This window comes from Canis lupus, chromosome 26 (assembly GCF_011100685.1).
Source record: "Canis lupus familiaris isolate Mischka breed German Shepherd chromosome 26, alternate assembly UU_Cfam_GSD_1.0, whole genome shotgun sequence".
In the NCBI taxonomy this organism is placed as follows: Eukaryota; Metazoa; Chordata; class Mammalia; order Carnivora; family Canidae; genus Canis; species Canis lupus.
This window is the reverse complement of record NC_049247.1, coordinates 28190835-28217146: the sequence shown is the minus strand read 5'-3', so window position 1 is coordinate 28217146 and position 26312 is coordinate 28190835. Positions and strand designations below refer to the sequence as shown.

Below are 26312 nucleotides of genomic sequence, written 5' to 3'. Positions count from 1 at the left end.
AGGTGACTCTAAAGAAGTCAGAGTTGCCGGGGCCGTGGTCAGGATGACACTACCCATCTCAGGGTGCTTCACGTGAGGCACGAAACACCCAGAGGACTGAGGTAAGCCCTGCCTGTGCCCCTTCGACGGGACACTCACTCGGCTAACCAGGGCCTGCATGCACCCCCTTCGCCACCCAGCAGCCTCCTGATCATCAGGCCCCCACACCACCCGGGATCTCCCTTAATGAGAAGGAAACTCTTCCTAACAAAAAGGAGGGGCCCGGTCAGTGACTCACCAGTGTGGATTTGATGCCGACGCTCTCAGCCGCCTGGAAGGCCAGCGTGAAGTTCCTTCGCTGTAAAAGAAACTGTGTGACCAGAGTGGACGAGCAAGATCAGGAGAAGGTGACTTTCGCCACTCATGATGCTAGGCAAGGTGACAGCCACTTCCATTTGGTACCAGAACAGCCCTACAGCGGAGCCCCAGTACCCCCCATGGACCCAGACTGCCTCTCTGTAGGACCTACCCGCTCCTCCTGTGACCTGCCATGGAGCAGTCTCTACATACTCGGTTTTTCCTCACTGTGCAAAAGGGGACTTTCGATACATTAGTCCTGAGCTGCCTGGACCCAGACCCCAAAAGCTGATCAGAAACGCCTGTCAGGTGAGCTCTCTCCCTAGGGGAAGGAGGGGGGGGGGCATCTTCAAGTGTTATCTGAAGGCAAGAGCAGACCACAGAAGGGCTCAGGCCTGGGACCTCTCCCAGCGCCCATCTGGACAGGGGCTGCCCCGACCCTGTCCCCAACCCTGTCCCTGGGCAGCTCCCTCAGTGAGACACTTGGACTGGACTACAGGGGGCTGGCAGGAGGCTGGCCTGATGCGGGAAGCACTACCCAGACCACTCCTGCCTTAGGCGGCCAGTTCTTGGTAAACCCCCCATCCTAAATGTCATTATCAAGGAAGGCTGGCCAGTCCCACTGGGAATGTAGTAACCTGGGGAATGCTGCAACCCACTAAATGTCCCACACAAGGTAGGTCAGGACACTGTGACCTACCCCCCTGACTGCAGACTGGGCTGGCTCAGCACAAATAACTCAATCCCAGAATAAGACCAAGCTGGGATGGGGCTGCTGTGAGCCAGCACTATGGTGGGGCCCTGCTGCTGTAAGGACCTGCCTCTCTTGTGTGGTAAGGACGCCAGGGGCTGGGCTGTTTCACAGCCAGCCTACCTTATCTTGGCTGTTCAGCTCTTGATACGGAATGTGAGCCGGAAGGTACGTATGCAGGAGAGCACAGAAGGCCAGCCCGTCATTCCAGCTGCTGCTGAAGTTTGTAATGTCAATATTCTGAAGGAAAGGAAAGAAACATGTAAGTAACACACCTTGTGATCTTCTCAGGAGCATGCTGAGGAGGGGAAGGAGGCTTCAGTGCCACATGGCCTCCGAACCCCAGGCAGGGGAGGCTCTGGAGAAGGCACAGTGGGCTAAGGGGGCCACGTCCCAAGACGGACAGGCAGCCTTTTCAGCAGTTGCCCACACCCCCAGGTCACTGCCATCTCCCCCTCACGGAAGGACCGTGGGCGCAGGGAGCTCGTCTGGCAGCTCAGCAGCCTTGTGGGGCCCTGGGGAGCAGAGGTCCTATGTTAAGAAGTTATGATTCAGCCTCGAGGCGCAGATTTACAGTCCATCAAAACCTGTGTGTTCTGAGGACGTCAACAGCTGCCTTCTTGCCTTAGGAGACGCTGGGAGCCGAGGCACGCTGGGGCTCTGTGCTTTCCCAAAGAGCTGCTCCGCAGACCACCTGGACTTCCTCCTACTTTCCACATTCATAGTAAATTACTTGCAACTATAAAAGTAACATATTCAGAATAGCTGACTAATTGATAACACAGTCTGGCTGATAAGTAGCCTTTACCCTTATTTGCAAGAGTTCTTTTAAAGTTGAAACTCCACAGTTAAATTTTGGAAACTCACACATTTTATATAAATGCCGCAAACTGAGCAAGAGGGCACTTCCCAAGTATCTCTTGTTTGCGGCCCCAGTTTCCTTTGCACAGACTTCAACTGCATCAATGGTCAGCTCCTAGGGGCTGGGAAAGCCCACGTTTTATTAGAGAAGGCAAACCACCCACTCCTGGATACAGGTTCCCACTACTCCCGGGGACAAGTGATCACAGCAACACAAATACTATGCGTACGCATAGAGTTTAAAACCTCTGCAATCCCTCACCCCAGGTTTTCAAGCTGTCAGGTCCTCCTGCCAAGTAGGGGACCTGGGGCTCATGGACAAGAGGCAGGTGGGGAGGATAGAACCGGGCTGGCAAGTGGCCCTTCCAGGAAGACAGCCTCAGTCCAGACTCCCAGTGCTCCGTCAGTCCCCTTACAAAAGCAGCAAGGAGTGTGGAAGTGCACAGGGCTGAACTTCTCATCAGCTTCATCATCAAAATGATTGGTCTGACCCCTGACTGCAGACACTCAGAATGCTGCCCTGTGTGGGGGGCTTCTACTCAAATACAAGTCTTCAAAAAGGCAGCAGCTCTGTGGGCAGTTATTCCAGAGGTCATTTCCCCTCTGTAACCTGATTATCTGGGGTGGACGGTCTCGCCTATCTGGCCTGAAAGCATTGTTCATAAACTGTGGTGAGAAAAATTACCAGATTAAAGCACAAAAGGATGCAAACCTGCCAAGAGTCACAGGGAAGGTCTCAGTAAGCTTTCAGGGCCATCTGACTCAGCCTCTAAGAGCAACCCCCCCCCACCCCCACCCCCGTCACCAGGGCCTGCAGGTCCTCCCTGCCTCCAGCCTGTAGTCCTCACACTTCCTGGTGTGAAGACACAGTCCAAACAAGCATTCCTGTCTCATTCTCCACAGGCCCTCACTCCAGTGGACGATGATAGTCACCCCTCCTGCGAGGGCGCCGTGCAACCAGAGGTGTCCGACAGTCACTGCTGATTGCTGCCATAGCAAACTGGCCTCTTTCATCTCATCTGAATCTCAGGAAGCAGCCAGCCAGGGGCCTCTGTGCCATCTGGGAGGAAACTGGAACCAGCGAAGGGAAGTGACCTGTCCAAGGTGCTGGGCTGGCAGCAGGGAGGACAGGGTGTCATTTTAATTCCATTACCCAGGAGCAGTTTTAGGTAAGAAGGCTGGGGCTCAAGGAGGCCCAGGTTCCAGAGCTGATCTGCGTGGTTATTCAAACTCAGGCTTGTCCAAAGCCCGTCCAGGCTCCTCCTAGCATCCCAACTAGATCTCATGACAAGCACCCTGATCAAAGAGCCGAGGGCACAGCGTACCATCGCATGGATGGCAGGGCAAGCAGCTTCTTATCGTGTCCAAGCCCTGTGCAAGGCAAACGGCAACATGTGGCTGCTGATGACTCTCAACCCTTGCCCCCAGAGGCTACATTCATTTCTGGAGGAAAACAAATCTCCATTTCCTGCCGCCGCAGCCCCCTCTCCAGCTGAAAGGCGGGCGTCTGGCAGAGCCGCCTACGTGCCTGGCCTCCCCACACCACGAGGCAAAGGCTCCTGCACCAGAGGAAACGACTGCGCCCCAGCTCCCCAGCTGTGGGAACCCCAGCCTTCCCTAGCTTCCTTAACACAAACCCAACCTCAAGCCTGGAACCTCCAGGCTGAGCAGTGACTTCATTTACAAAACATGCCAAAGAAATTTAAACAATGAGGAAACAATGGCTTCGTGGGTTCCAGGGTAGGGGGAGTTAACTTTGAAGTACCTGACAGCCAAACTTCCAAATCAAAACAAAGTCCCAGCCCGGGCAGGCTGGCGGGTGTCACTCTTCCCCCAGCTGGAGGGAGCCAGTCTGGGTGCTGTACCCAGCAGAGGACAGAGAGGCCACTCCGTACCGAACCCAAGTGAGACCTCTGCATGCTCTGCCACCATCCCTCCACCTCCTCAGCCTTCCAGAGAGACCTTGGGGGAAAATGAGGCCAGGGCCTCAAGGGAGGTGGAAAAATGCTGAGAATGAGAAAGCAGGCCCCAGAGAAGGCTGCCACCACCGCCAGCCCCTGCCACCACAGCAGCGCAGGGCCTGCACCCCCTCTGCTCCCCATCTTACCTCTTGTTTCATTGTTTCTGATGCTCAGGGCTGAAAAAAGCAAACTACTAGGAAATAATGCAGACTGAACAGAGAAAAGTCTATGTAAACAACAAAGCTTGTTCTCTGAGGCCAAAAAGAGTGCTAGAAAATCCAGATGGGAAGACAGAAAAGGTCCCCTGGCTTCTCTGGAGCTCTTACTTTTGCAGCTATTAATTTAGTTTTAAGAAGCCACTTCATCACAAAGTTCAATTATCTGTAATGGTCTTGACATTCACAGATATGCTTTTTGACATGTTTCTCTCACAAAGGTTGTCTAGGAGTGGCCTCTTTATTTTTAAAAAGTGGCATTTTCGATGCCTAAGGAGAGTCTTTAATGGTAAAGCCTATGTGCAGTTCCCTCTGGGCAGAAGGACCCATTTACACTCTGCAGATCAGTGCAGGGCTGCGGCAGGGTCAAGGGCCTCACCCCTACACAGACAGCTTCTTCCGCAGGCCACCCAATACCTTTAAAATAAACTACTCTTAAAGCCCAAAACATGATGTTTTGAGGTGAATATGCACACTAATGGAAGGACTTTCTACTGGTCATTCTTCACAGGCAATGGTGCCAAGCTCTCTAGGAAGAAAATAATTTTCTTTTTAATAGAGTCAATGGAACATACTAGTAATTATAATGCAAGTTTCTAATTAATAAATTCAGATTTTGCACTTGGTTTTTCAGGTCAATTCAGGGCTTTTCTACTCTCCCAGATAAGTCTATGTTTGGATTAGGCGGACAAGAACAAGAGGGCTATGATATGTGCAGGAACAAAAGTTCAAGAAAGCTTTCAGCACAGACTCAACTGAGGCGCACGTCCTCCCATCCAGGAAATGTCCACTGAGAGATCTGATGGGGCAGATGGACGTGGCCTGCTTCACAAGCCCATCTGCTGTCCTTTCCACTATCATAAAAACACAGACCTAGACTCATAAAATCGCCCAACGCCTCCCACCCCTCCACAGGACTGGCTGGGCGTTTCCCACTTGCTCCTTCCGGAGCTGAGCCACAATCCCTCTCCTGCTCCTAGGACTTAAGATCAGATGCGGCCTTCAGGTGGCCCACTCTCATGTGCCCTTGCACACACTGAGCGCTGAGGGGTGGAGAAAGAGACAGAAAACGTTACACAAATCTCCACAGAAAAAGATGAAAAAAGTCATAAAACATCTTAGAAATGTTTTAATTTGTCTGTTTAATTAAGGGCCATAAAATACACCCCCAAATACCACATGTTATTTAAATAGTTATTAAGGTTCTGATCTATTTAAGGAAATGCCACTTTTATGGGCATAGGGCAAGAAGCCAAACACCATGATTCACCCTCCTGCTCACACCGATTTCCTTAGGCCCGTCTCAACAGTTGACAGTGGTGTCACTGGCCCAAACACAGGCAGAGAGGCAGAGTCCTTCCCATGACTGAAGATGCTGGGAATGCCACCTGCTGGGGGGTCACAGCCCAGCCTTCAAGAGGTACAAGTGCATTAGAAACAAAACCCCTAGCCAACTGCCTCAGCCCCAGACCATGGGGGCAAGATCTGGAGGGAAATCTGAAAAGTAGATGGGGGGACCTTTTTCTGGGTGGTATGGAAGGGGGATGTGATGTCTAAAAGAGAGAGATTGGGCAGCCTGGGTGGCCCAGCGGTTTGGCGCCGCCTTCAGGGCCGGGGTGTGATCCCGGAGACCTGGGATAGAGTCCCACGTCAGGCTCCCTGCATGGAGCCTGCTTCTCTCTCTGCCTGTGTCTCTGCCTCTCTCTCTGTCATGAATAAATAAAAACTTAAAAATTAAAATTAAAATAAAATAAAATAAAATAAAAATAAAAGAGAGGGAGAAAGACATCAAAAGACAGTATTTACCACTCCTGGTAGTGTTAAATACAGAAGGCCCCAGAAGACTCTGGAAGTTAACAAGCAAAACCTACTTGGTGCCCAAGGCTGCCTCGGTGTAAACTGGCAGGTCCACTCTGGCTGCAGATCTAAGGGTGTTTCCCTGGGGACTTTAGTGCTGTCTCCTTTATGAAGTTTAGCCAAGCTTTGCTTTAGGTCAGGGGAGGGGAGGAAAGAGCCGGGGAGGGGAGGGCAGGCAGCACACATCCGTGAGCCTTGCTCATCATGAAGTCCAGGTGTTGGAACTACGGGGTAACATGGGAGCAAGGAAGGAAGCCAGGGCAGACAGCCCAGGGTGAGTCGACAATGCTGAGGACCCGGCCCTGCATCTTATGCCCCTTGTCAGAGAGGAGGTTCCAACAAGGACCTTCCATCTTTGTTGTGCAACAGAATCACCTGCAAAGCCTTCTCAAAGCAGCATGCTCAGGTCTACCTCAGAGGCCGACCCAGCTGTCTGGACATTATTTTCTTTAAAGGTCTCCTGATGACCTGAGCCAGGACCACTGATTTGAAGACTGATGGGTACAAATGCAGCAGATGGGAACATTGAAAAGGTCAAATTTGGAGTCCATGGCGATGCTCACAGAAGCACACCCAGCCCAGCTAGAAACCACTCACGATCCCCAGTGCTAGGAAATCAAGGGAGAGGAGCAAGCACCACATGGAACTTTCCTGACCAAACTGCACAGCAAAGCCATTAAACAGCTGACAAAGGAGTGTGCCTATGAGGAGGAATTATAATGAAGCAAGAGTGATTGGCAGAAAAGGAAACGCGTCGCTTGGCAAGAACGATGATAAGTGGCCAGTGCCACCTGAGAGAACCGGTCCTGCTCTGCTCTACCTGGAGAGCCGGACACAACTCCACAGCTGAGGTGTTTCTGCCAAACACTGAAACTGGAATCAGATCTAACTTCTAGTGCTATCTTCAGCTTATACCAGAGAGAACAACACAGGGACGTAGTTCTGTAAGATACATGTTCCTTCAAGAAGACAAACTGAAGGGGAGGGGGTGAGGTAGAGGGTATATTTTCTAGATTGACTTAAAAGGAGTATATTATCCAAATGCAATGTGTGAACCTTATCTAGACCTTAATTCTAGCAAACCAACTATAAAACCATACTTCAACTGGGAAGTTTAAACTAAATGTGAGAGGACATTCAATAGCTGGGAATTGTTCTGGAAACCTCCAGGTGGGGGGTGGAGAGTTCAAGGACTGTGTGCAATGACTTGTGCCTGGGGGATGTGTGCACAGGATCCCTTTTCCACTCTCATTACTTTAGGGGGTATCTGAAAATTTCCATGAAAAACCAAACTACAACTCAACAACCCAACTGAAAGACAAACAACCCAACTGCCCAAATGCAAAATCGGCAAAGGATGTGAACAGATATTATTCCAGAGATGACAGACAGATGGCTAACAGCACACAAGAAGACACTCAACTCCATCAGTCAGGAGGAAGTGCAAATAAAACCATCAAGAGCTACCACTTCATACCCAACAGGACACACATTATTTTACAAAATGGAATAACAAGTGCTGGCAAGGATGTAAAGAAATGAGAACTGCACACTGCTGATGGGAATGTAAAATGCTGTAGCTGCTGTGGCAGTTCCTTGGTAAGTCACACAGAGAACTGTCAGGTGACCTAGCATGTCCACTCTAGGCATACATCTAAAAGAAGTGAACACCGGTGTTGAAACAAATACCTGCACAGGAATGTTCACAGCAGCATTATTCACAATAGCCAATATATGGAAACAACCGAGCAACAAACATCTACCAAGGAAGAAAATAGATAAACACAGTGTGGTATGTCCATACAATATAATATTAAAGAAAATGAAGTGCTGATACATGTTACAACGTGGATAAATCTTGAAACATTCTTTGTGTCTAGCTAGAAGAAAGATAGACACAAAGGCCACATATTGCATGACTCCATTTATATGCAGTATCCAAACCAGTGAGATCCAGAGACTGAGAGCAGATGAGTGATGGCAGGGGCTGGGAATACAGAGTGACTGCCAATGGGGATGGGGGTTTCCCTTTGGGGTAAAGAAAAGTTCAGGAACCTAGACAGTGGTGATAGCTGCATAATACTGTGAATGTACTTTAATGCCCCTGAACTGTGAACTAAAAAATGGCTGGAATGGTAAAATTTTAGGTTACGTCTGTTTTACCACAGTAAAACAAAACAAAACAAAAACAACTGGCAGATGTTCTGAAGTAGTTCATGCTCAATAAACTCTATACACTGAGTAAATCTCATAAGGAACCAACTTATCCTCGAGTGTGCACTCAACATACATTGCTTAAATGTAACGACTCAAGAGTGGGTTTTATGGGAATTTTTATGGCCCTACTTAAAAAAAAAAATTCTTAAAAACAAACAAGTAGCTGAACATAGGAGGCAGGGTATCAAGCTGCTCCCCTCACCTCTAGGATAAACTGAGTAACTGCGGTAACCAAAAAGGAACATGATACAGCATTCTCTGTGTACGGTCATTCCAAAGTCACAGGAGCGAGGCCACCATGGTTCCTTGGGTGAGGTAGCCAGATTTAACCACAATGATGCTGCCCAAAGTAGCAAGCATACTTCTAAGATACAGCTCCAACTATACTGAAGCTTCACAAAAACAAAATTTAAAGTATAATTACATTTTGGGTTTAATGTGCTATAAATTGTTTTAGTCAAATGAACCTATTTTGGGGGAACAATTCAGGATAAGTTAGCAAATGCCACCCTAAGAGATGAGATTAAGTCCCCATGATTCCCATAAACCCTTCCAAAGGGAGACTTTTCGCAGGAACTAGGATGCCTGTTTTTTTTGAAAATTTAGGAAAACTGCCACTAGGAATGGACAGTAGGCCAGAATTGCTGGCTAGGTCATAACTGATTCATGAGCCTTGGGCATGTTGTGAGTAGTCTTATGAGAAGATTAGGAATTAGTCCTGCCTTTTCTAGATTTAGTTTAGCCTTGGCAGGGGTTATTACTCACTAAAATGCAATTTGAACTAAAGGAGACACACTCATAGCAATCCTCAAGCGACATTTACCGTGGCTTGTGCTCTGGGGAAGGGCTTGGTGGAGGAGGAGAGAAGCTGTATCTTCTCGTCCTAACCCCCAACAACTTTCCTGAGATTTTGTGTGTCTGATGGCAAGAAAATCAGGCACTCCAAAACATCCACAGGAGGGCTTCCCTTAGTTTATCCTTAAAACAAATGCCACCAATTTTGTACTCAGGCTCTGAAACAGATGGATGCAGGCCAATCTGGGTGGTGTGGGCCTTGAAAGCTGCCCCATGTAAGAAGCCATGGCTCACACAAAGACCCTATTCAAATACCTTCTCTGAGAAAAGATGACAGGAATAAGCTCTTTACCTTGCAAGGCTGACTGTGCTCCTCCTTTTTTAAGTCTTAGGAAATTCTTTATACCGATGTGAAAGCCACCGCTCTGGAAAAGCAGAGTGGTGTTATAGAAGTATCATGGGTTTTAGAGTCCCGCTGACCTGGGCTTTGAATATTGGGGCCACTCCCTAATAGTTCCAAGACTGTGGGGGCAGTTTACCTGGAGAAATCTGCACTCTCTCGTATGCAAAATGGGAAAGATAACCCAATTATGAGGATTTACTAAGACAGAGTCTGTGAGGTACATGAAACAGTGCCTTTGGCTGGAGCTTGGCACATCCTGTCCCCTTCTCCTACCTCCCCCAAGATAGTGCTGATCCCACGTTCTAGACCACAAATAAGTGTGAGACAGCAGACTTCTGTTCCCGCCCAGGAGAAGCCCTGGAGTACCAGAAGCCAGCCATGCTGGTTCCACGTTCACATCTAGTTCACACCTGGAACTTCAGGACACTTGCTGTCTACTCTACTAGTTCACACCTGGAACTTCAGGACACTTGCTATCTGGGCCGGAGATAAAGATCTGATGGCTCTGTGACAGTCACACAGGCTTCTGTTACAGCTCTCCCTGTGCCTATTGCAACAAATAGCACTTATATGACTTAATTTCCCTGTTTCAGGCATATTCTTGCCAAACACTGACCTGAAGATCTAGCACACTCTTCAGACACTTCACAAAGGTTTGTTGAATACTGCTGAATAATGTGCTCGTTTAAGAAAGCTCTGAGGAAAAAAAAAAAAAAACAAAAAAACAAAAAAACAAAAAAAAAAAAAACAAAAAAAAAAAAGAAAGCTCTGAGGGAAAGTAGAGAAATTCAGGGGGAAAAAGAGTCCAGAGGATCTGAAAGGTTCAGTATGGAGGTAGGTCTTTAAAAAAAAAAGCTTCAGCTTCTAAAGATGAGGGCTGCTAGAAGACAGCACTTAAGCATGAAGGATAGACACTAAGTATACCTAGACTCACCCAAATACCTTAAATTTGAAAAATGTAATTCTTGCACAGAAGGATACTACCACACGGAGACCACAAGACACTATTAATTCTACACAGAGCAAAGATTTAGACCACTGCACTGGTAGTGGGCCCTTAGCAGGGGGCATTTGATTGCATCATTATCCTCTCGGTACTCACATTTCAGGGGAGAATCTCCTGCCCCTCAGAACACTCTCTGATACATACCTAGACAGAACATGAGCCTAGAAGGACTACTGGTCTTCCCCAGCATGGCACCTCCCTTTCATAGGGAATGTATCTGGTCTGACCCAGAACACTGAAGTGCAAGGCTGCCTGTTTGCGAAGTGGCTGTGGTCTTTCAGTAGCTTGGGAAGGAAATGATCTGAGCAAAGGGATGCTCAAGCGTATACTCACCTTAAGATGAACTTATCTTATTGCTTATGGCAGGGATTAAAGTGTTCTTTTAAATCTGTCAGGGTATTTGTTTCTACATCTACCATTTTGGCAAGGGAAAATGGCAAAACATTTCAAAACAGGTATCACACCTATGGAACCACCCTCTCCTACAGCCAAACTCAGTGGTTTACTTACCACCCCCCCCCTATTTTTTAAGATTTTATTTATTTGACAGAGAGTGTAAGAGAACACAAGCAGGCGGATGGGCAGAGGGAGAGGGAGAAGCAGGCTCCCCACTGAGCAGGGAACCCGATGCAGGGCTCAATCCCAAGGACCCTGGTATTGTGACCTGAGCCAAAGACAGGCACTTAACCAACTGAGTCACCCAGGCGCCCCTTACCTTCCCATTAGTGCAGTAAATGTGAAGGGAAATGGTGAAACACTTTACTCTGGACCAAATATCATCAGATACCACCAGTGGGAGAACATGATGCTGTTACGAGGGAGGGGAGGAACCTGCGTTCCATTAGGGCCTTGTGTGTGGCACTTTACTCCTGACCCCATACTGACTTTTCTGGTTTTGTTTTGCATGCAAGTTGGTTACAAGCACTTTTTGTGGTTTCTTGCTCTAAAACACATTAGGATACAGCCAGATAGAGAGGGTTGAGGGTCACAAGGAAGGATGTGATGCAGCAAAAGTATAAATATAAAGGCTAGTCAAAACGATTCTACACAGTACAGTCATGAATGCTTATGATTACAAATCTGAGTCATTAAAAAGGTTAAATTATGCCCAGGAAAAGGCATCATTTTAAAAGGCCTGGAAATATTATTATGTTTCAGAAATAATTTTGAAAGTTCCTTGAGGGCAAAGGTCATGCTCTAGACTGCATCATATCCTTCCTTGTACTTGACCATTCTGGTTGTGCACAGGCACCTCAGTGAAGAAGATACAGGGATGGCAAATAAGCACAAGGAGGGATCCCTGGGTGGCGCAGTGGTTTAGCGCCTGCCTTTGGCCCAGAGCGCGATCCTGGAGACCCAGGATCAAATCCCACATCAGGCTCCCAGTGCATGGAGCCTGCTTCTCCCTCTGCCTGTGTCTCTGCCTCTCTCTCTCTCACTGTGTGCCTATCATAAATAAATAAAAATTAAAAAAAAAAAAAAAAGCACAAGGAAAGATGCTCAACACCATTAGTTCCCAGGCGACTGGAAAATTAAAACCATGATGAGGTATCACCACACAGTTATTCAAGTGGCTGAAGCAGACTGCACAAAGTCTTGGTGAGGATGTAAAGGAACTGAAATTGTCGCACACTGCTGGTGCAGCCATTCTGGAAGATAGTATGGCAGCTTCTTAAAAAGTGACACTTAGGGACACCTGGGTGGCTCAGTAGTCAAGCATTCCTTTTGCTCAGGGCATGATCCCAAGGGTCCTGGAATCGAGTCCCACATCAGGCTCCCCGCAGGAAGCTTGCTTTTCCCTCTGCCTATGTCTCTGCTCTTCTCTCTGTGTCTCTCATGAATAAACAAAATCTTAAAAAAAAAAAAAAGTGACACCTATACCTACCACATAATCCAGCCAATCCATTTTTTAGATGTCTGTGCAAACTCCCTGCACATGAATATTCACAGGAGCTTTACTTAAAAGCAGTAACTGGAGATTACCCAATGTCTAACAAGAGCTGAACGGATAAACAAATGGTGATGTCTCCATAAAATGGACTTGCTCTTCAGAATAAAAAAAGGAAATGAATTACTGATATACACAATATGAATAAATCTCACAATCATTATGCTAAGTGACAGAAGCCAGAACCCTCCCCAAATTATACACACTATTGTCCCATTTATATGAAATTATAAAAATGCAAACACTACACAGTGATAGCAGATCGTGGTTGCCAGGGGGGTGGCGGTGGGAGAAGGTAGGACGAAGGGGGTACAAAGAGGCTTAAGGAATCTTCTACGGACACTGATATACTCACTGTGGGTGGGGATGGTTTCACAGGCATATATATATATGTCAAAAATCATCAAATTGTAAACTTTCAATATGTGCAGCTGATTATATGTCAGTTCTACCTCAATGCAACTGTTTTTTTAAAACAAGGGATCCCAGGGCCACAAACACATTTAGCTGCCCACCTAGGTTCTCTCCGTTTTTAAGCTTTGTACTTCCTAGTGTTTCACAGTGCTGTAACTGTGAAGCGGTTCACAGTTAAACCACGGCGGAACCAGACAGTTCAAGTGACCGATGGCACTCACACCCTGGGTGGGCTCTGAGAAGGAAGACGGTCACGTCCCTGAGTTCTCAGGACGCCAAGTGATTTGGTACGCAGAACTGTACAGGCAAACACATCTAGCTTTCGTAAGGTGGACTTCTTCGCCAGACTGTCCCTACTCTACCCAGGTTCCCTCTCACCTGTGAGGCAGTATTTTTAAAAAATATCATTATAAGGGTATGCCAGGTTAGTGTCCTGTTATTAGCTGCTCTACTTAAATAAAAGACAACAGTCTCTGTGGCAGATTGGATTTTTCAAAAAAGGCCACAGCAGTAGTATTTCTGGCCCTATATCCTCTCTAGAACCTTGCTGCGTCCATCAGGAGGTGGAATCTAGCTCCCTTCCTCTTGCAACTGGACAGGCCTTTGTGACTGACTCGACTAACAGAATGTGGCAGAAAGAGATGTTGCGTGACTCCTAAGTCATAAAAAAAAAAATGAGGGGTTTTTGCTCATCTCTCTCTCTTGGGACATTTGCCCTGGAACACAGCCAGCATGCTGTGAGGAAGCCCAGGCCACAGGGAGAGGCTGCGTGTAGGCTTCTGGTCCCGGCCCAGAGAAAATCTCAGCCACCGTCAGCCACCAGACATGATGAGGGAAGGAGCCTCAGATGAAGCTGAATGGAGTAGACCGGAGATGTCCCCAGTAAGCCTATAGATTTATGAGCAAAATAAATGTCATCATTATTTTAAGCCATTAACTTTTGGGGTGCTGTTTGTTATGTATGTAGCAGTAGGTAACCAGACCAGCCTCCTTTCTCCTGAATCTAAAGAGCCCATTTGTAAAGGAAACTAGTGTGTCTTTCCTCCTCCCTCCAGTATCTAATGGTTAATTACCCTTTCCATAATTATATATCAGGAGGCAGCAATAGAGCATCTTTACAAATTACCTGCTTCTACAAACAGAGAGGTCACCCTAAATTTCCTGAATGACCTCAGGCTAAACTCATTTGTGAAAAGCCAGAGCATCATGTATATAATAAAATTAACCTGTCAAATTTCAACTCCTCTGTAGACTTCATATTGTTATGCTGGCATCCCATCCAAAGTGAATGAAACACAAAGACACACACACACACACAATTTTCTCATGATGTAAGGCAGTAAAGGACCGTGTGTGCTATCTGATACATAAAGATTATTTGACCCAGATAATTTAATGATTCTGCTTTTAGCAAAATAATTAAGCAGCTCCTGAAAATGTTACTTATTTGATTTCTCTTCTATTTCTCAGCATTACTCATAATAAAAATACCCATTTACTGGAAACTTAGTGAAGAGCCTGGGACCCTGCTAGGGAGGCAGGATGGTCAGTAGAGAGAACACAGGGCTGGGTGTTTGGGGGCCCAGATGTATGATCTCAGGCAAGCCTGACACTTCTCTGATTTGCAATCCCATCACCTAAGAAGTCAAACCTCCATCTGCAGGACTCCCAGGGGTCACTGCAAGTCTGATGTTCTCCAACTTCTGAGAGTGGAATTGTGGGTGTTAATTCAAATTAAGTACTTCAAATTTTATCTAAGCAAATGAACTTGTGAGACCATCATCTTACAGCTAACCAAGAACACTGACAATCAACCGTTTCCTACATTCAGCAGGTCTTCTCTGTGGCTGGGAGTCCAATGGGGAAAGGATGAGGGGAAGAGGAGCAGACTGCTGAGGTACGGACAGAGGAGGACAGGCCTCTCCGGATCCGTGCAAACTCGTCAGGTCCCTCTCGCTTCTCGCACTTCCACAGGCCCATTCTGTCAATGGAACCATGACAGGAACCCGTGAGACTGCTATCGCCGTGTGCAGCCCACCATGCCTGAGTATCCTTGCACATTCACGGGCCCCAAATGCAGCTCTGAATGATGCTCTCAATGAGAAAAGTAAACATCAGCACTTAAGAACTGGTGTCAGTGTGGGGGGGAGGGAGATAAATCTTGACTAGGTAGTGTCACCTAAGGCACACAAGATCGCTGATCAAACTAATGTATTGTAATGGTATTATGCAATTAATTAAAAAAAATTATAGCTTTGACATTTCTGTAAATAGATGTTAACAGTGGCTGTCAAATTATGTTTAAACAGAACTCAAGAAGTACATTGTGATTCTGGGAAAACTTTGTTTCCCAGCTGCTATGTTTGGCATTAAAGGGAATCCCCTGAAAACAGGAAACCACTCTTTTACTACACTGTGACCATGAGGCCATCTGCCTAACCTCCACCGTGTGCATCAGAGGACACAGGCCTGTGAAGAGCCCTGAGATGTGAGCTCTCGGTGGACATGTGAACTTCATGCCAGGCTGCTGCTAGCTTCCTGGACAAGAAGGCACAGAATGAATGACCAGGCTGTGGCAGGTGTGGCAGGTGTGAGAAGCTGCCTGGAGAGAGTGGGTGAGTATATGGAAGTCCACATAAAGAACGGGTAGGACTACAACAAACCTGCCATTCCCTTTCCCTTTGTTCAAGTATTTTTAACCCCTGGAACACAGTGGTATTTACAAACAATAAGATCTTTCTGCATGAAACTTAAGTTTCCAACCAAACTGACAATGTAAAATTTAAAAAAGAATTTAGACTTTCAATCTAGATTTAATTCCGATCAAAACCCTTATCTACTGCCTGCACCTTTTTGATTTTTTAACTCTGGGAAGTCATTCCTGTGACCTAAGATTCCAGTTATAGAAGAGGAAATGAAACCATCTAAGCTTTGCGTTGACTATCAGGAATTCCAAATGTATTATTTTAACTGCACTCTATTTATTGGCGGCACTCCCGGCTTTCCTGATCTCTCTCATTCCACCCTCCCCTGCCTCAGTTCTAACTGGTATCATGAAGACAGGGCGCTAGGAAAATGGAGAGGGAAGACAGGGAAGGAAGGACTGGAGGGGAAGAGGCACTCCATGATGTTTCTGGCTTGTGAGATTGAAGACCTCGCCGAAAAGGAATGGGAGTATCAATAGAAATACCATTTGGACAGTGTTGGATAGACCAGGGGCCGGGGGTTGCGTGTGCAGGGGACACTTCTCTATTCCCTGTCTCAGCATGCAGCGAACAAGAGGAATTACAAGAAATCTGAGCTTTTCAGGTTAGGAAAGCTACTTTCTACAAAGAATCCCACTCACCCCACAAGTTTCAGAATGCTGGAAATGCAGTGGCCTGAGGGAATGTGGCAAACGCCAGAAGCCTGGGCTACCCAGGTAGACACTAGCACGTATCATATGAACACTTCATAAATTTATTAAGAGAACTTCCTTTTCTCCTACTTGTCTACAGGCAGTCTAATATTTCAAAGGAAGCTGTGGGAGACTGAGCTATTTTTATCTGTCCACTAGTTCTTACTCTACTGATTCTTCAGTCCACGGGGACACACAATTCTGGGAGAAGAAAGGCTAAGTGTTCCTTTGTTGTTGTTGCTTAGTGAAAGAGGGTGGGGGGAAAAGAAATCCAAAAAGGAAGCATGCAAGGAAACTTCCAGCTGTGGGGGAAGAGAGGTCCACAATTCCTCCCTGTAAAAAACAAATATAAAACTGGACAAAATTGTCAAAAATAATAATTTCAGGGCTCTGGGAATTAATCAAAGGCAAATAATTTCAGGTAAGAACAGGGAGTCTATAGCCCTCATGCCTAAAATTGCTCGCATCTGTCTTCCTCTTTTATTTAAGAAAAAAAAAAAAAAGTAATACTGAGTAAAGCAATAATTATAACCCTGTACTACTGGGTTTATAACACAAATATAATGCATATGATAATAATAGCACAAAGGAAAAGGGAAGAAAAAGTTGCACTGGAGAAAAAGTTGCTATATTTCACCATATTAAGGCAGAAAAACCTTAAATCAACGGGGATAAGATGTGTATTGTAATCCTCAGAAGACTCACTAGAAGAATAACTTTAAAAATATGGTAATATTCAACCATGTGCTACCTGCAAGAAGTACACACACTAGAGAAATGTATAGCACATTAAATATAATCAAGAAAAAGACAGACTGGCTATATTAATATAAAGAAAGTATTTCACAGCACAGAATATTCTCAGGGATAAAGAAGGTCATTTTATAACGGCAGAGGTAAATTTCTCAAGACGACATAATTCTTCATATTTAAGTACCAGTAATAATTTAAAATGCATTGTTGGGATCCCTGGGTGGCACAAGCGGTTTGGCGCCTGCCTTTGGCCCAGGGTGCGATCCTGGAGACCCGGGATCGAATCCCACATTGGGCTCCCGGTGCATGGAGCCTGCTTCTCCCTCTGCCTGTGTGTGTCTCTGCCTCTCTCTCTCTCTCTCTCTCTCTCTGTGACTATCATAAATAAATAAAAATTAAGAAAAAAATGCATTGTTAAAACTACAAGGAGAAATAGAGAAATCTACAACTATAATCAAAAGACTGTAATGTTGCCTTTTATCAAAAATTGATAGAATACGTAGCTAGAAAATAGATACGAAGATATGATCAATAGTCAATGAATGGTATCTAATTAACATTTATAGAGCCTTTCTCCAACAACAGCAGATTAGCATTTTCTTAAATGGTAGTCATATTCTGTGCCACAAAATGAGTCTCAATAAATTTAAAAAGATCCAAGTCATAAGAAAGTACATTCTCTGACCACAATCAAAATAAGTTAGAAATCAGTAACAGAAAGATCTCTGAAAAATCCTCAAGTGTTTGGAAACTAAATGAAATACTTCTAAATAATCCACTGATCAAAGAAAAAATCAAAACAGAAAAGTATTTTGAACTGAATGAAAATGAATCAAAATCAAAATTTGTGGGATGCCACCAAATGAGTACTTAGGGGAAACATTTCTAGCAAGAAGTGTCTACAGCAGAAAAGAAGAAAAGCTTCAAATGATGACAACTCTACCATAAGAAACTAAAGAGAAAGAACAAATAAAACCTGATTAGTAAGCAGAAGTAAGTAAATAATAAAGGCCAGAGAAAAAAAGCAATGAGACAGAAAAACAGAAATAATAAAGAAAATAAATTAAAAAACTGGTTCATTGAGAAGATAAATTTTATAAACCTCTAGCTAGATTAATAAGGAAAAAAGGGAAAATACACAAGTTGCATTATCAGGAATGAGAGCAGAAACAACACTTCAGAGTCTACTGGTACCTATAAGAAAGGAATATTATGAACATTATGCCAATAAATTCTACAACTCAGATGAAATGAATAGATTCCCTGAAACACACAGCCAGCCAAACTTCGCTCAAGAAGAAATAGATAATCTGAATAGCCCTATGTCTCTATTAAAGCAACTGGATTTGTAGTTAAAATGTTCCTACAAAGACAACCAGACCAGATGACTTCACTGGGGAATTCTACCAAATATTTAAGAAGGAAGAAATAGCAACTGTAAATAAACTTTTCCAGAAACCTAGAGAAGAAAGAATTCCTACCAACTTATTCTACAGTCAACATTACTGATACCAAATCCTGGTAAAGAGATTATTAACAAAGAAAACTGCAGATCAATATATCTCTTAGACACATATGCAAAAATTTGATTTACTTTTTAAAAGATTTTATTTATTCATTCATGAGAGACACGCAGAGAAAAGCAGAGACACAGAGGGAGAGGCAGGCTCCTCAAAGGGAGCCTGATGGGGGACTCGAAACCTGGACCGGGACCATGCCCTAAGCTGAAGGGAGACGCTCAACCGCTGAGCCACCCAGGCACTCCAGATGCTAAAACTCAAAACAAAATTTTAGCAAGTTGAATTTAACTTGTTAAAAAGGATAATACATCATAGCTAAGTGGAGTTTGTCCAAGGAATGCAAGGTTGCTTTACCACTAAAAATAAATTATCTTAAGCAAATAATGGATCAAAGAAGAATTCACAAGATAAATTAGAAAATAATTAGGGAAAAGTAAAAGTAAAACGTGACATACGAAAACTTATGGGACACACAGAAAGCAGTTTAGGGGAAGTTTATAGCAATAAACTCTTACATATTAAAAAATAAGAAAGATCTCAAATCAACAAACTGACTTTAAAATAAGTAACCAGAAAAATAAGAACAAACTAAACCTAAAGCTAGTAAAAGAAAGTAAGTAAAGATCAGGGCAGAGATAAACCAAAGAGAATAGACAAATAGAAAAAAAAATCAATGAAATCAAAAGTTGCAAAATCGACAAACTTTAGCTAAATTGACTCAGGAAAAAAGAGAGAAGCCTCAAATTACTAAAATCAGAAATGAAACCAAGTGAGAATATTATACCAAGTCTATGGAAATGAAAAGGATTATAACACAGTACTATAAACAACTGTCTGCCAACAAACTGGATTACTAGATAAAATGGGAAAATTTCAGAAACACAAAAGCTATCAAGACTGAATTACAAAGAACAGAAAATCTGGGATCCCTGGGTGGCTCAGCAGTTTAGCGCCTGCCTTCGGCCCAGGGCGTGATCCTGGGGTCCCGAGATCGAGTCCCAAATCAGGCTCCCTGTGTGGAGTCTGCTTCTCCCTCTGCTTGTGTCTCTGCCTCTCTCTCTCTCAAATTGTGTCTCTCATGAATAAATAAATAAAATCTTAAAAAAAAAAAAAGAACAAAAAATCTGAATAGATGTTTAACTAGTAAGATAACTGAATCGGTAACCAAAAAAAAAAAAAAGAAAAAAAAAAGAAAAAAAAAAAAAAAAAAAACAAACCCAAACCAAACCAAACCACACCAAACCACACCAAACCAAACCAAACCAAACCAAACCAAACCAAACCAAACCAAACCAAACCAAAACACTCCCAGTAAAGAAAAGCCCTTGACCTGATCACTTCAGTGATGAATTCTACCCAACATTTAAAGAACTTCTCAAAAAACTGAAGAGGAGGAAATAGTTTCTATCTCATTCTATGAGGCCACCATTACTTTGAAACCAAAGCCAGGCAAAGATACTACCAGAGAACAATGCTCCAGGCCAGTATCCATTATGAACACTGATATAAAAATCCTCAACAAAATACTAGCAAACCAAATTTAGTGCAGCACATTAAAAGGATTATACACCATGACCAAGTAGGACTTATTTCTGGAATGCAAGGATGGTTCACAACATACAAAAATCAACTAATGTGATATACTAACTACATTAACAGAATGAAAGGGAAAGAACCCATGTGATGATCTCAGTTGATACACAAAAAGCATGTGATAAAATTCAACAACCTTTCATGATAAAAATACTTGAAAAATAGGAATAGAAGAAAACTACCTCCATACTATAAAAAGCTATATATGAAAAAACCACAGCAAACATCATACTCAATGGTGAAAAACTGAAAGCTCTTTTCTACACTGAGGAAGAACAAGCCAAGGACATCTACTTTTGCTACTTCTACTCAACATAGTTCTGGAAGTTCTAACCAGGGCAATTAGGGAAGAAAGAGAAATAAAAGGCATCCATATTGAAGATGAAGAAGTAAAATCATCTCTGTCTGCAGATGATATGTCTTCTATGTAGATAACCCTGAACAGTTAGATTTAATAAATGAATTCAGCAAAGTAGCAGAATCAAGGTCAATATACAAAAATCAGCTGCATTTCTATACAGTAACAATGACCAACGAACAATGTAATTTCCTAAAAAGGAAATTACAAAATAATTCTATTTACAAGAGCACCAGAAAGAATAAAACAATTCGGAACCAACTTAATCCAGAAGGTAAAAGATTGGGATCCCTGGGTGGCGCAGCGGTTTGGCGCCTGCCTTTGGCCCAGGGCGCGATCCTGGAGACCCGGGATCGAATCCCACGTCAGGCTCCCGGTGCATGGAGCCTGCTTCTCCCTCTGCCTATGTCTCTGCCTCTCTCTCTCTCTCTCTCTGTGACTATCATAAATAAATAAAAAAAAAAAAAAAAAAAAAGACCAGAGCATCCTGGCTCTTTAAAAAAAAAAAAAACAGAAGGTAAAAGATTTGTATGATAAAACCCCAGATTCATGGGTTGGAAGACTTAATACTATTGTGGTGTTATTACCCAAAGTAATCTACAGATTCAATGCAATTTCTACCAATGTTCCAAGGACATTTTTTTTTTTTTTTTTTTTTTTCAGAAATAGCAAAACCCTCCTAAAATCCATATGGAATCTCAAGCAACCCTGAATAGTCAAGACAATCTTAAAAAGGTAAGAACAAAGCTAGAGGACTCATACTTCCTGATTTCAAAATTTACTGCATAGCTCCAGCGATAAAAATAGTGTGGTACCAGCAGAGGCAAACCTATAGAATAGAGTAGAATAAAGAGACCAGAGACAAACCATTACGTTTTAAATAGTCAAGGAAATAAGTGAATAAACTGTGTAATAGTCAAAGGAATTGACAAAGGTCCCAACACCATTCAATGCGGAAAGGAGATTTTTCAATAAAATGAGGCTGAAGTGGTTACCCTCCTGGCAGCAGCTTCTGCTGAATCTAAACTGACCTCAGCACACCTTAGGACAGGACAGGCAAACTTGAGGGCAAAAGCTAAGTCAAGCACTGACTTTGCTACTCTGGCATTGTCTTTTCCCTGGGATTTAGGACCTCCAGATCATGACTGTCTTAGTAGCTTTAAATTTGAACCTTAGCATCCCTACTCAGAGAGTCTAGCTCCGGACCACTGCTTTCTGTTTGGTCTCTGCCTCATTAGCCAACCAAGGGTTTAAAAAAATAGGGGTGAATACAGGGCTCAATTCAACGTGTTCTTTCTGCAATTTTGGCTCCTGCCAAATTGGTCTTAGCTGCCTAGGTTATTTCTCAATACTTTCAAATACACACACAGATATACACACAAACTATTTTAAACAAAATAATAGTTCTCTAGTAGAGACTGATACTGTACCTAAACAGAAGTTCATATTTAGTTTTAATTACTGCTATATTTTTACTGACTAGTACATAATCATCCTGAGAAGAGAAAACGTCTTTTTATCTCCTGATTCTGCTTTAACACCCAGAGCACTATCTGGCACACACCTTAGTATGTATGTAACAAGTTACTTTTTATCAGGAAAAACTGCTGGAAAGCAAGCAAAGCACAGCACATAAAACATCACTTCCAAATCATTCAAGTCTGTCAGTTCCTCTGCCTCCACCTATCCCCACTTAAGACATGTACAATCTTTTCTTCTCTAGCCAAGCATTAGTGACCAAATCCCTCAATAAAACTGTGCATTCTTAATGCTTATTTGAGATTAAATTACCTCAGGCAGTTCTAAAAGCTTTTTTTGTTGTTGTTTACTAAAACTATTTTGTACTAGATTAAGTGATTTCATTATCCTTTGGATTAACTAATCCAATTGTAGGTCTGGCATTTTATCAGAAAAAAAGATTTTTCATCCAAAGTAAAGCTCTCTTAAATTAACCTTTAGAGGCCCCTTGACTGTATTCAATTAAGTTTTTCCAGACAAGAAAACAATGGTACAGCAGAAGCTGCTGAATATAAGTTTTAGAAGAAAATATATACTGAAAGTAAAAATTATTTTCTTATTTTCCTTATCAATCTGATATTGTCAATCCCTAAACAAACAGCCAGAAGAACTGAAAGCAGTTGCCTCTGGGAAGCAGAAATTACAGAGGTTATGAAATAGAACAATGGATTAGCACTTTTCCCTATAAGCACTTAAGAATTATTAATGTTAGCTGCATATTTAAATTAAATTTAAAAGCATAACCGTAGAAAAAATAAAAACATAATGGGTACAAACTGAGGCACTAATTTAAAAAACAAGGAAGATTTAATCATTAAAGCAATAGTGCTGAAGGTTGTTTATGTGATGCCACGGACTCATGAGATGGCCTTAAGGCCGTCATTTATCCAGTGGAGCTTTTAGTCCCACATCTGTAAACCTGACAGTAAATAAGAATGCCAAGGTCATTTCAACAGTAATGATTCTAGTATTCTAAGACTTCAGTGAATAATAAGTGGCAGGACACAATTTAAAAGAGAAAATGTATTTGTTAGATGAAAGGCAAACTCACAAGGGCTTATTTTGTAATGGATGGTTAATGAAGTTACAGTGATTAGCACAATTATTTTAGGATGACTCCTAAGAGAGTTAAAGGAAGATGATATGGTATTAGGGAATCTATCTCTGCTGATGAGACAGCTCCTACGACATAAAGCATGCATGGTCCAAGCATTAATGCTGCATTTGGGGCCTGAGAGAGCAGTATGTGCTGAGTGTCACGTAACAGTTCCTGCTCTCGTGAGCTAGTCAAGTGTCACAATCTGCCCTTTCCTGCGGACTCTGAGTAGTCAGAGACCAAAAAAATTGGTCCCAAACTGCTGCCTCCAAAGGATGGGTATGTTCATCCATATTTATAGCTAGATAAGGAAAAGGCTCTGGCGCTGCTTATGTGGCTCTTGACAAATTAAGAGCTCTATCAGATCTATCTTTCTGTTTAGAAAAAGATTATGCATTTCAGACTGTCCAGTTTTAACTCACAGACTTTGAAATCAAAGAACCAGCATCCTATTTTTGAACAGCAAGAATAGAGATGTGTCTGCAGGAAACAAAAGCAGGACAAACAAAAAAGCCATACGTATATATCATTACAAAAGTGTCCATAGGAAGCAAAGAAAGGGGAAATTGGGTTTGTAGCAGAAGACTGTCTAGTGTCCAGAAAGGCTTTTCTTTCTGTATGTTAACTATTCTGTTTTCCATATTTCCTCCTGTATGTAAGTACCCACTAAAGGAAAAAAAAACTTGAAATTATTAATTGAAGTTTTTAAGTTTTTTTTTAATAAATTAATTTTTTATTGGTGTTCAATTAAGTTTTCAAGTTTTTGAATTGATTTGTGTTTTTTTTTTTAAACAGTTGGAATACCTCTTAATAAATGTTTCCTTACAAAAGCAGCAATAGGTGTGGGATATCTGTGTAATGTCCACTTTACACGGCAGAAAGATAAGAGGAATTCTTTGGTATGCCCATTTCTAAAAGTCTTAATGGGGGAACCATCTGGAACCAGCTACACAACAAAGCCTACATTCACCTAAGCCTCAAGGGTTTTCTTGTGGGGATTCCCACACTGTAAACTAAGCAGCATGCATGGAGTTTGCAGGGAAAACCTCCAGGTCCCCCTGAAGGTTTCCTCAAAGCATCCCCAATTAGCCTCTCTTCTCATTCCCCCAGGTTTGTGTTTTGTTTTTTAACCAATATGATGTCCCTTAAAATCACAGAGCCAGAGAATTTAGGTGGGAAGGAATTAAGAGCCACTGATTTAATGCCTGAATCCTCTCAATCAACTTGATTATTTAACTTTTTAATCAACTTTATACATGGCAAAGTTCTATAGCCTATGGGAAGTAATTTATAATTACCTCAAATTATTCAACTTACATAGCAGTCTGGGAAAATGTAGAATTTATATTACCAAACAGCACCCGATTACCATCAAAGAAAATAATAATTTAAAAATCTATTAAACTAGAAAATGTGCATGACTGCCTCAGTTACTCCTCCATTTCTACAGAAGAAAAAAGTAAGGCTCAAAGAAGCTAAGTAATTTGCATGAAGTCACGTAGTAGGGGCAGAGGTGACGCTCAAACTTACCTGACACTCACATCCACGGTCTTAATCACTATTCTATGTGTGATTCTCAGTGTGATCTATGCATCACCTGCAGTATTTGTAAAAATGCAGATCCCAGGGTCTCATTTTATACCGTTAGAATTATAAATCTTTAGTTGTGGTTCTCAGGAATCTGCTTTTCCCCCACAATCTTCACAGGTTTTTACACACGGGGTTGAGAACCCCAGTTCTAAAAATGAACCTCTATTGTAGTCCATTACACTCAATATACAGGCTCAGACATTTATTAGCTTTGTCATGTCCTGAGCCTTATGGCAGATTGCTCATAGGCTAGAAAGGAAGACAGACATCCAAACAACTTTAGTACCCTTGTGATACATTCTGTAGAGTTTGGGAACACAGGGAAAATGAACTACAGATGTAAAGACCCCCAAAGAATATGCCCTAAAATATAGCAAACATTCTCCTGGATTGAAGTCAAGAAAGAACTTGGCTCCCCGGTTTCTGTGAGGAGGGAGTAGAGAAGAGCACATGTGAAGAATGAATCCCTGCAGCGGTGAAGCAGGTGCACAAACTATTTTGCATAGATGCTGTTCTCAAATCCGAAGGAACAGACACTCCCTAGATGGAAGGAGTGGAGTGAGGGGATGGTGAAGCATTCAGGATCAAGATGAAACTGAGGAGTTCATAAGAATGAGGAGTCAATAAGGCTACGTGCAAGGGTCAAATTGATCACAGGGGATCTTGTTCTCCATACTGAGGATCTTGGGCTACAACTGCATGGCAAAGAGGAAGTAGCTTCCAGATCACAATTTTATTTATTATTTTTAAAGATTTTATTTATTTATTCATGAGAGACATATATAGAGAGGCAGAGACACAGACAGAGGGAGAAGCAGGCTCCATGCAGAAGCCCGATGTGGGACTCGATTCTGGGACTCCAGGATTGCACCCTGGGCTGAAGGTAGGAGCTGAACCGCTGAGCCACTCAGGCATCCCCAGATCACGATTTTAAACCAGTTTTGCAGCAGAGTAGAAGATGGACATGAGGATAAGGAAAATTACTTATGTACATGCAAAAACCTGTACACTGTGTTTATTGCAGCATAAATATAATAGTCAAAACAACCAAAACGTCCATCAATAGATGAACTGAAAATATGTGGTATAGCCAAACAATGGAATATTATTTGGGCACAAAAAGGAATAAAGTACTGACAACACAGACCACAGCATGGATGAACCTTGAAAACATAATGCTACATGAAACAGCCAGTCCACAAAAGCCCACATAAATGATTCCATGTATATGAAATGTCCAGGATAGGGATCCCTGGGTGGCGCAGCGGTTTAGTGCCTGCCTTTGGCCGGGATCGAGTCCCATGTCGGGCTCCCAGTGCATGGAGCCTGCTTCTCCCTCTGCCTGTGTCTCTGCCTCTCTTTCTCTCTCTCTCTCTGTGTGACTATCATAAAAAAAAAAAAAAAAAAAAAAAAGGAAGAAATGTCCAGGATAGGCAAATATATGGAGATAGAAAGTTGGGTGCCTGGGTGGATCAGTGGTTGAGCGTCTGCCTTTGGCTAGGGCATGATCCTAGGGCCCAGGAATTGAGTCCCACATCGGGCTCCCTGCATGGAGCCTGATTCTCCCTCTGCCTGTGTCTGCCTCTCTCTCTCTGTGTCTCTCATGAATAAAGAAATAAAACCTTAAAACACACACACACACACACACAAAAACAAAACTTCATTCTCAGTTTTCATTACTAGTATATAGGAAATTCAAGTGATGGGGTGCCTGGTGGCTCAG

The 26312-nt window shown here is 43.2% G+C and overlaps 1 protein-coding gene across 1 annotated transcript in view; it reads right to left on the bottom strand.

Annotated features, from left to right (window-relative positions):
• The window catches only part of SPECC1L (sperm antigen with calponin homology and coiled-coil domains 1 like), a 99581-nt gene that overhangs the window by 2420 nt on the left and 70849 nt on the right, over window positions 1-26312 (bottom strand). Inside the window, 2 exon segments of the mRNA NM_001048114.1 lie at window positions 278-337; window positions 1211-1327. Of these exon segments, the coding sequence (NP_001041579.1) occupies window positions 278-337; window positions 1211-1327 (177 nt within the window).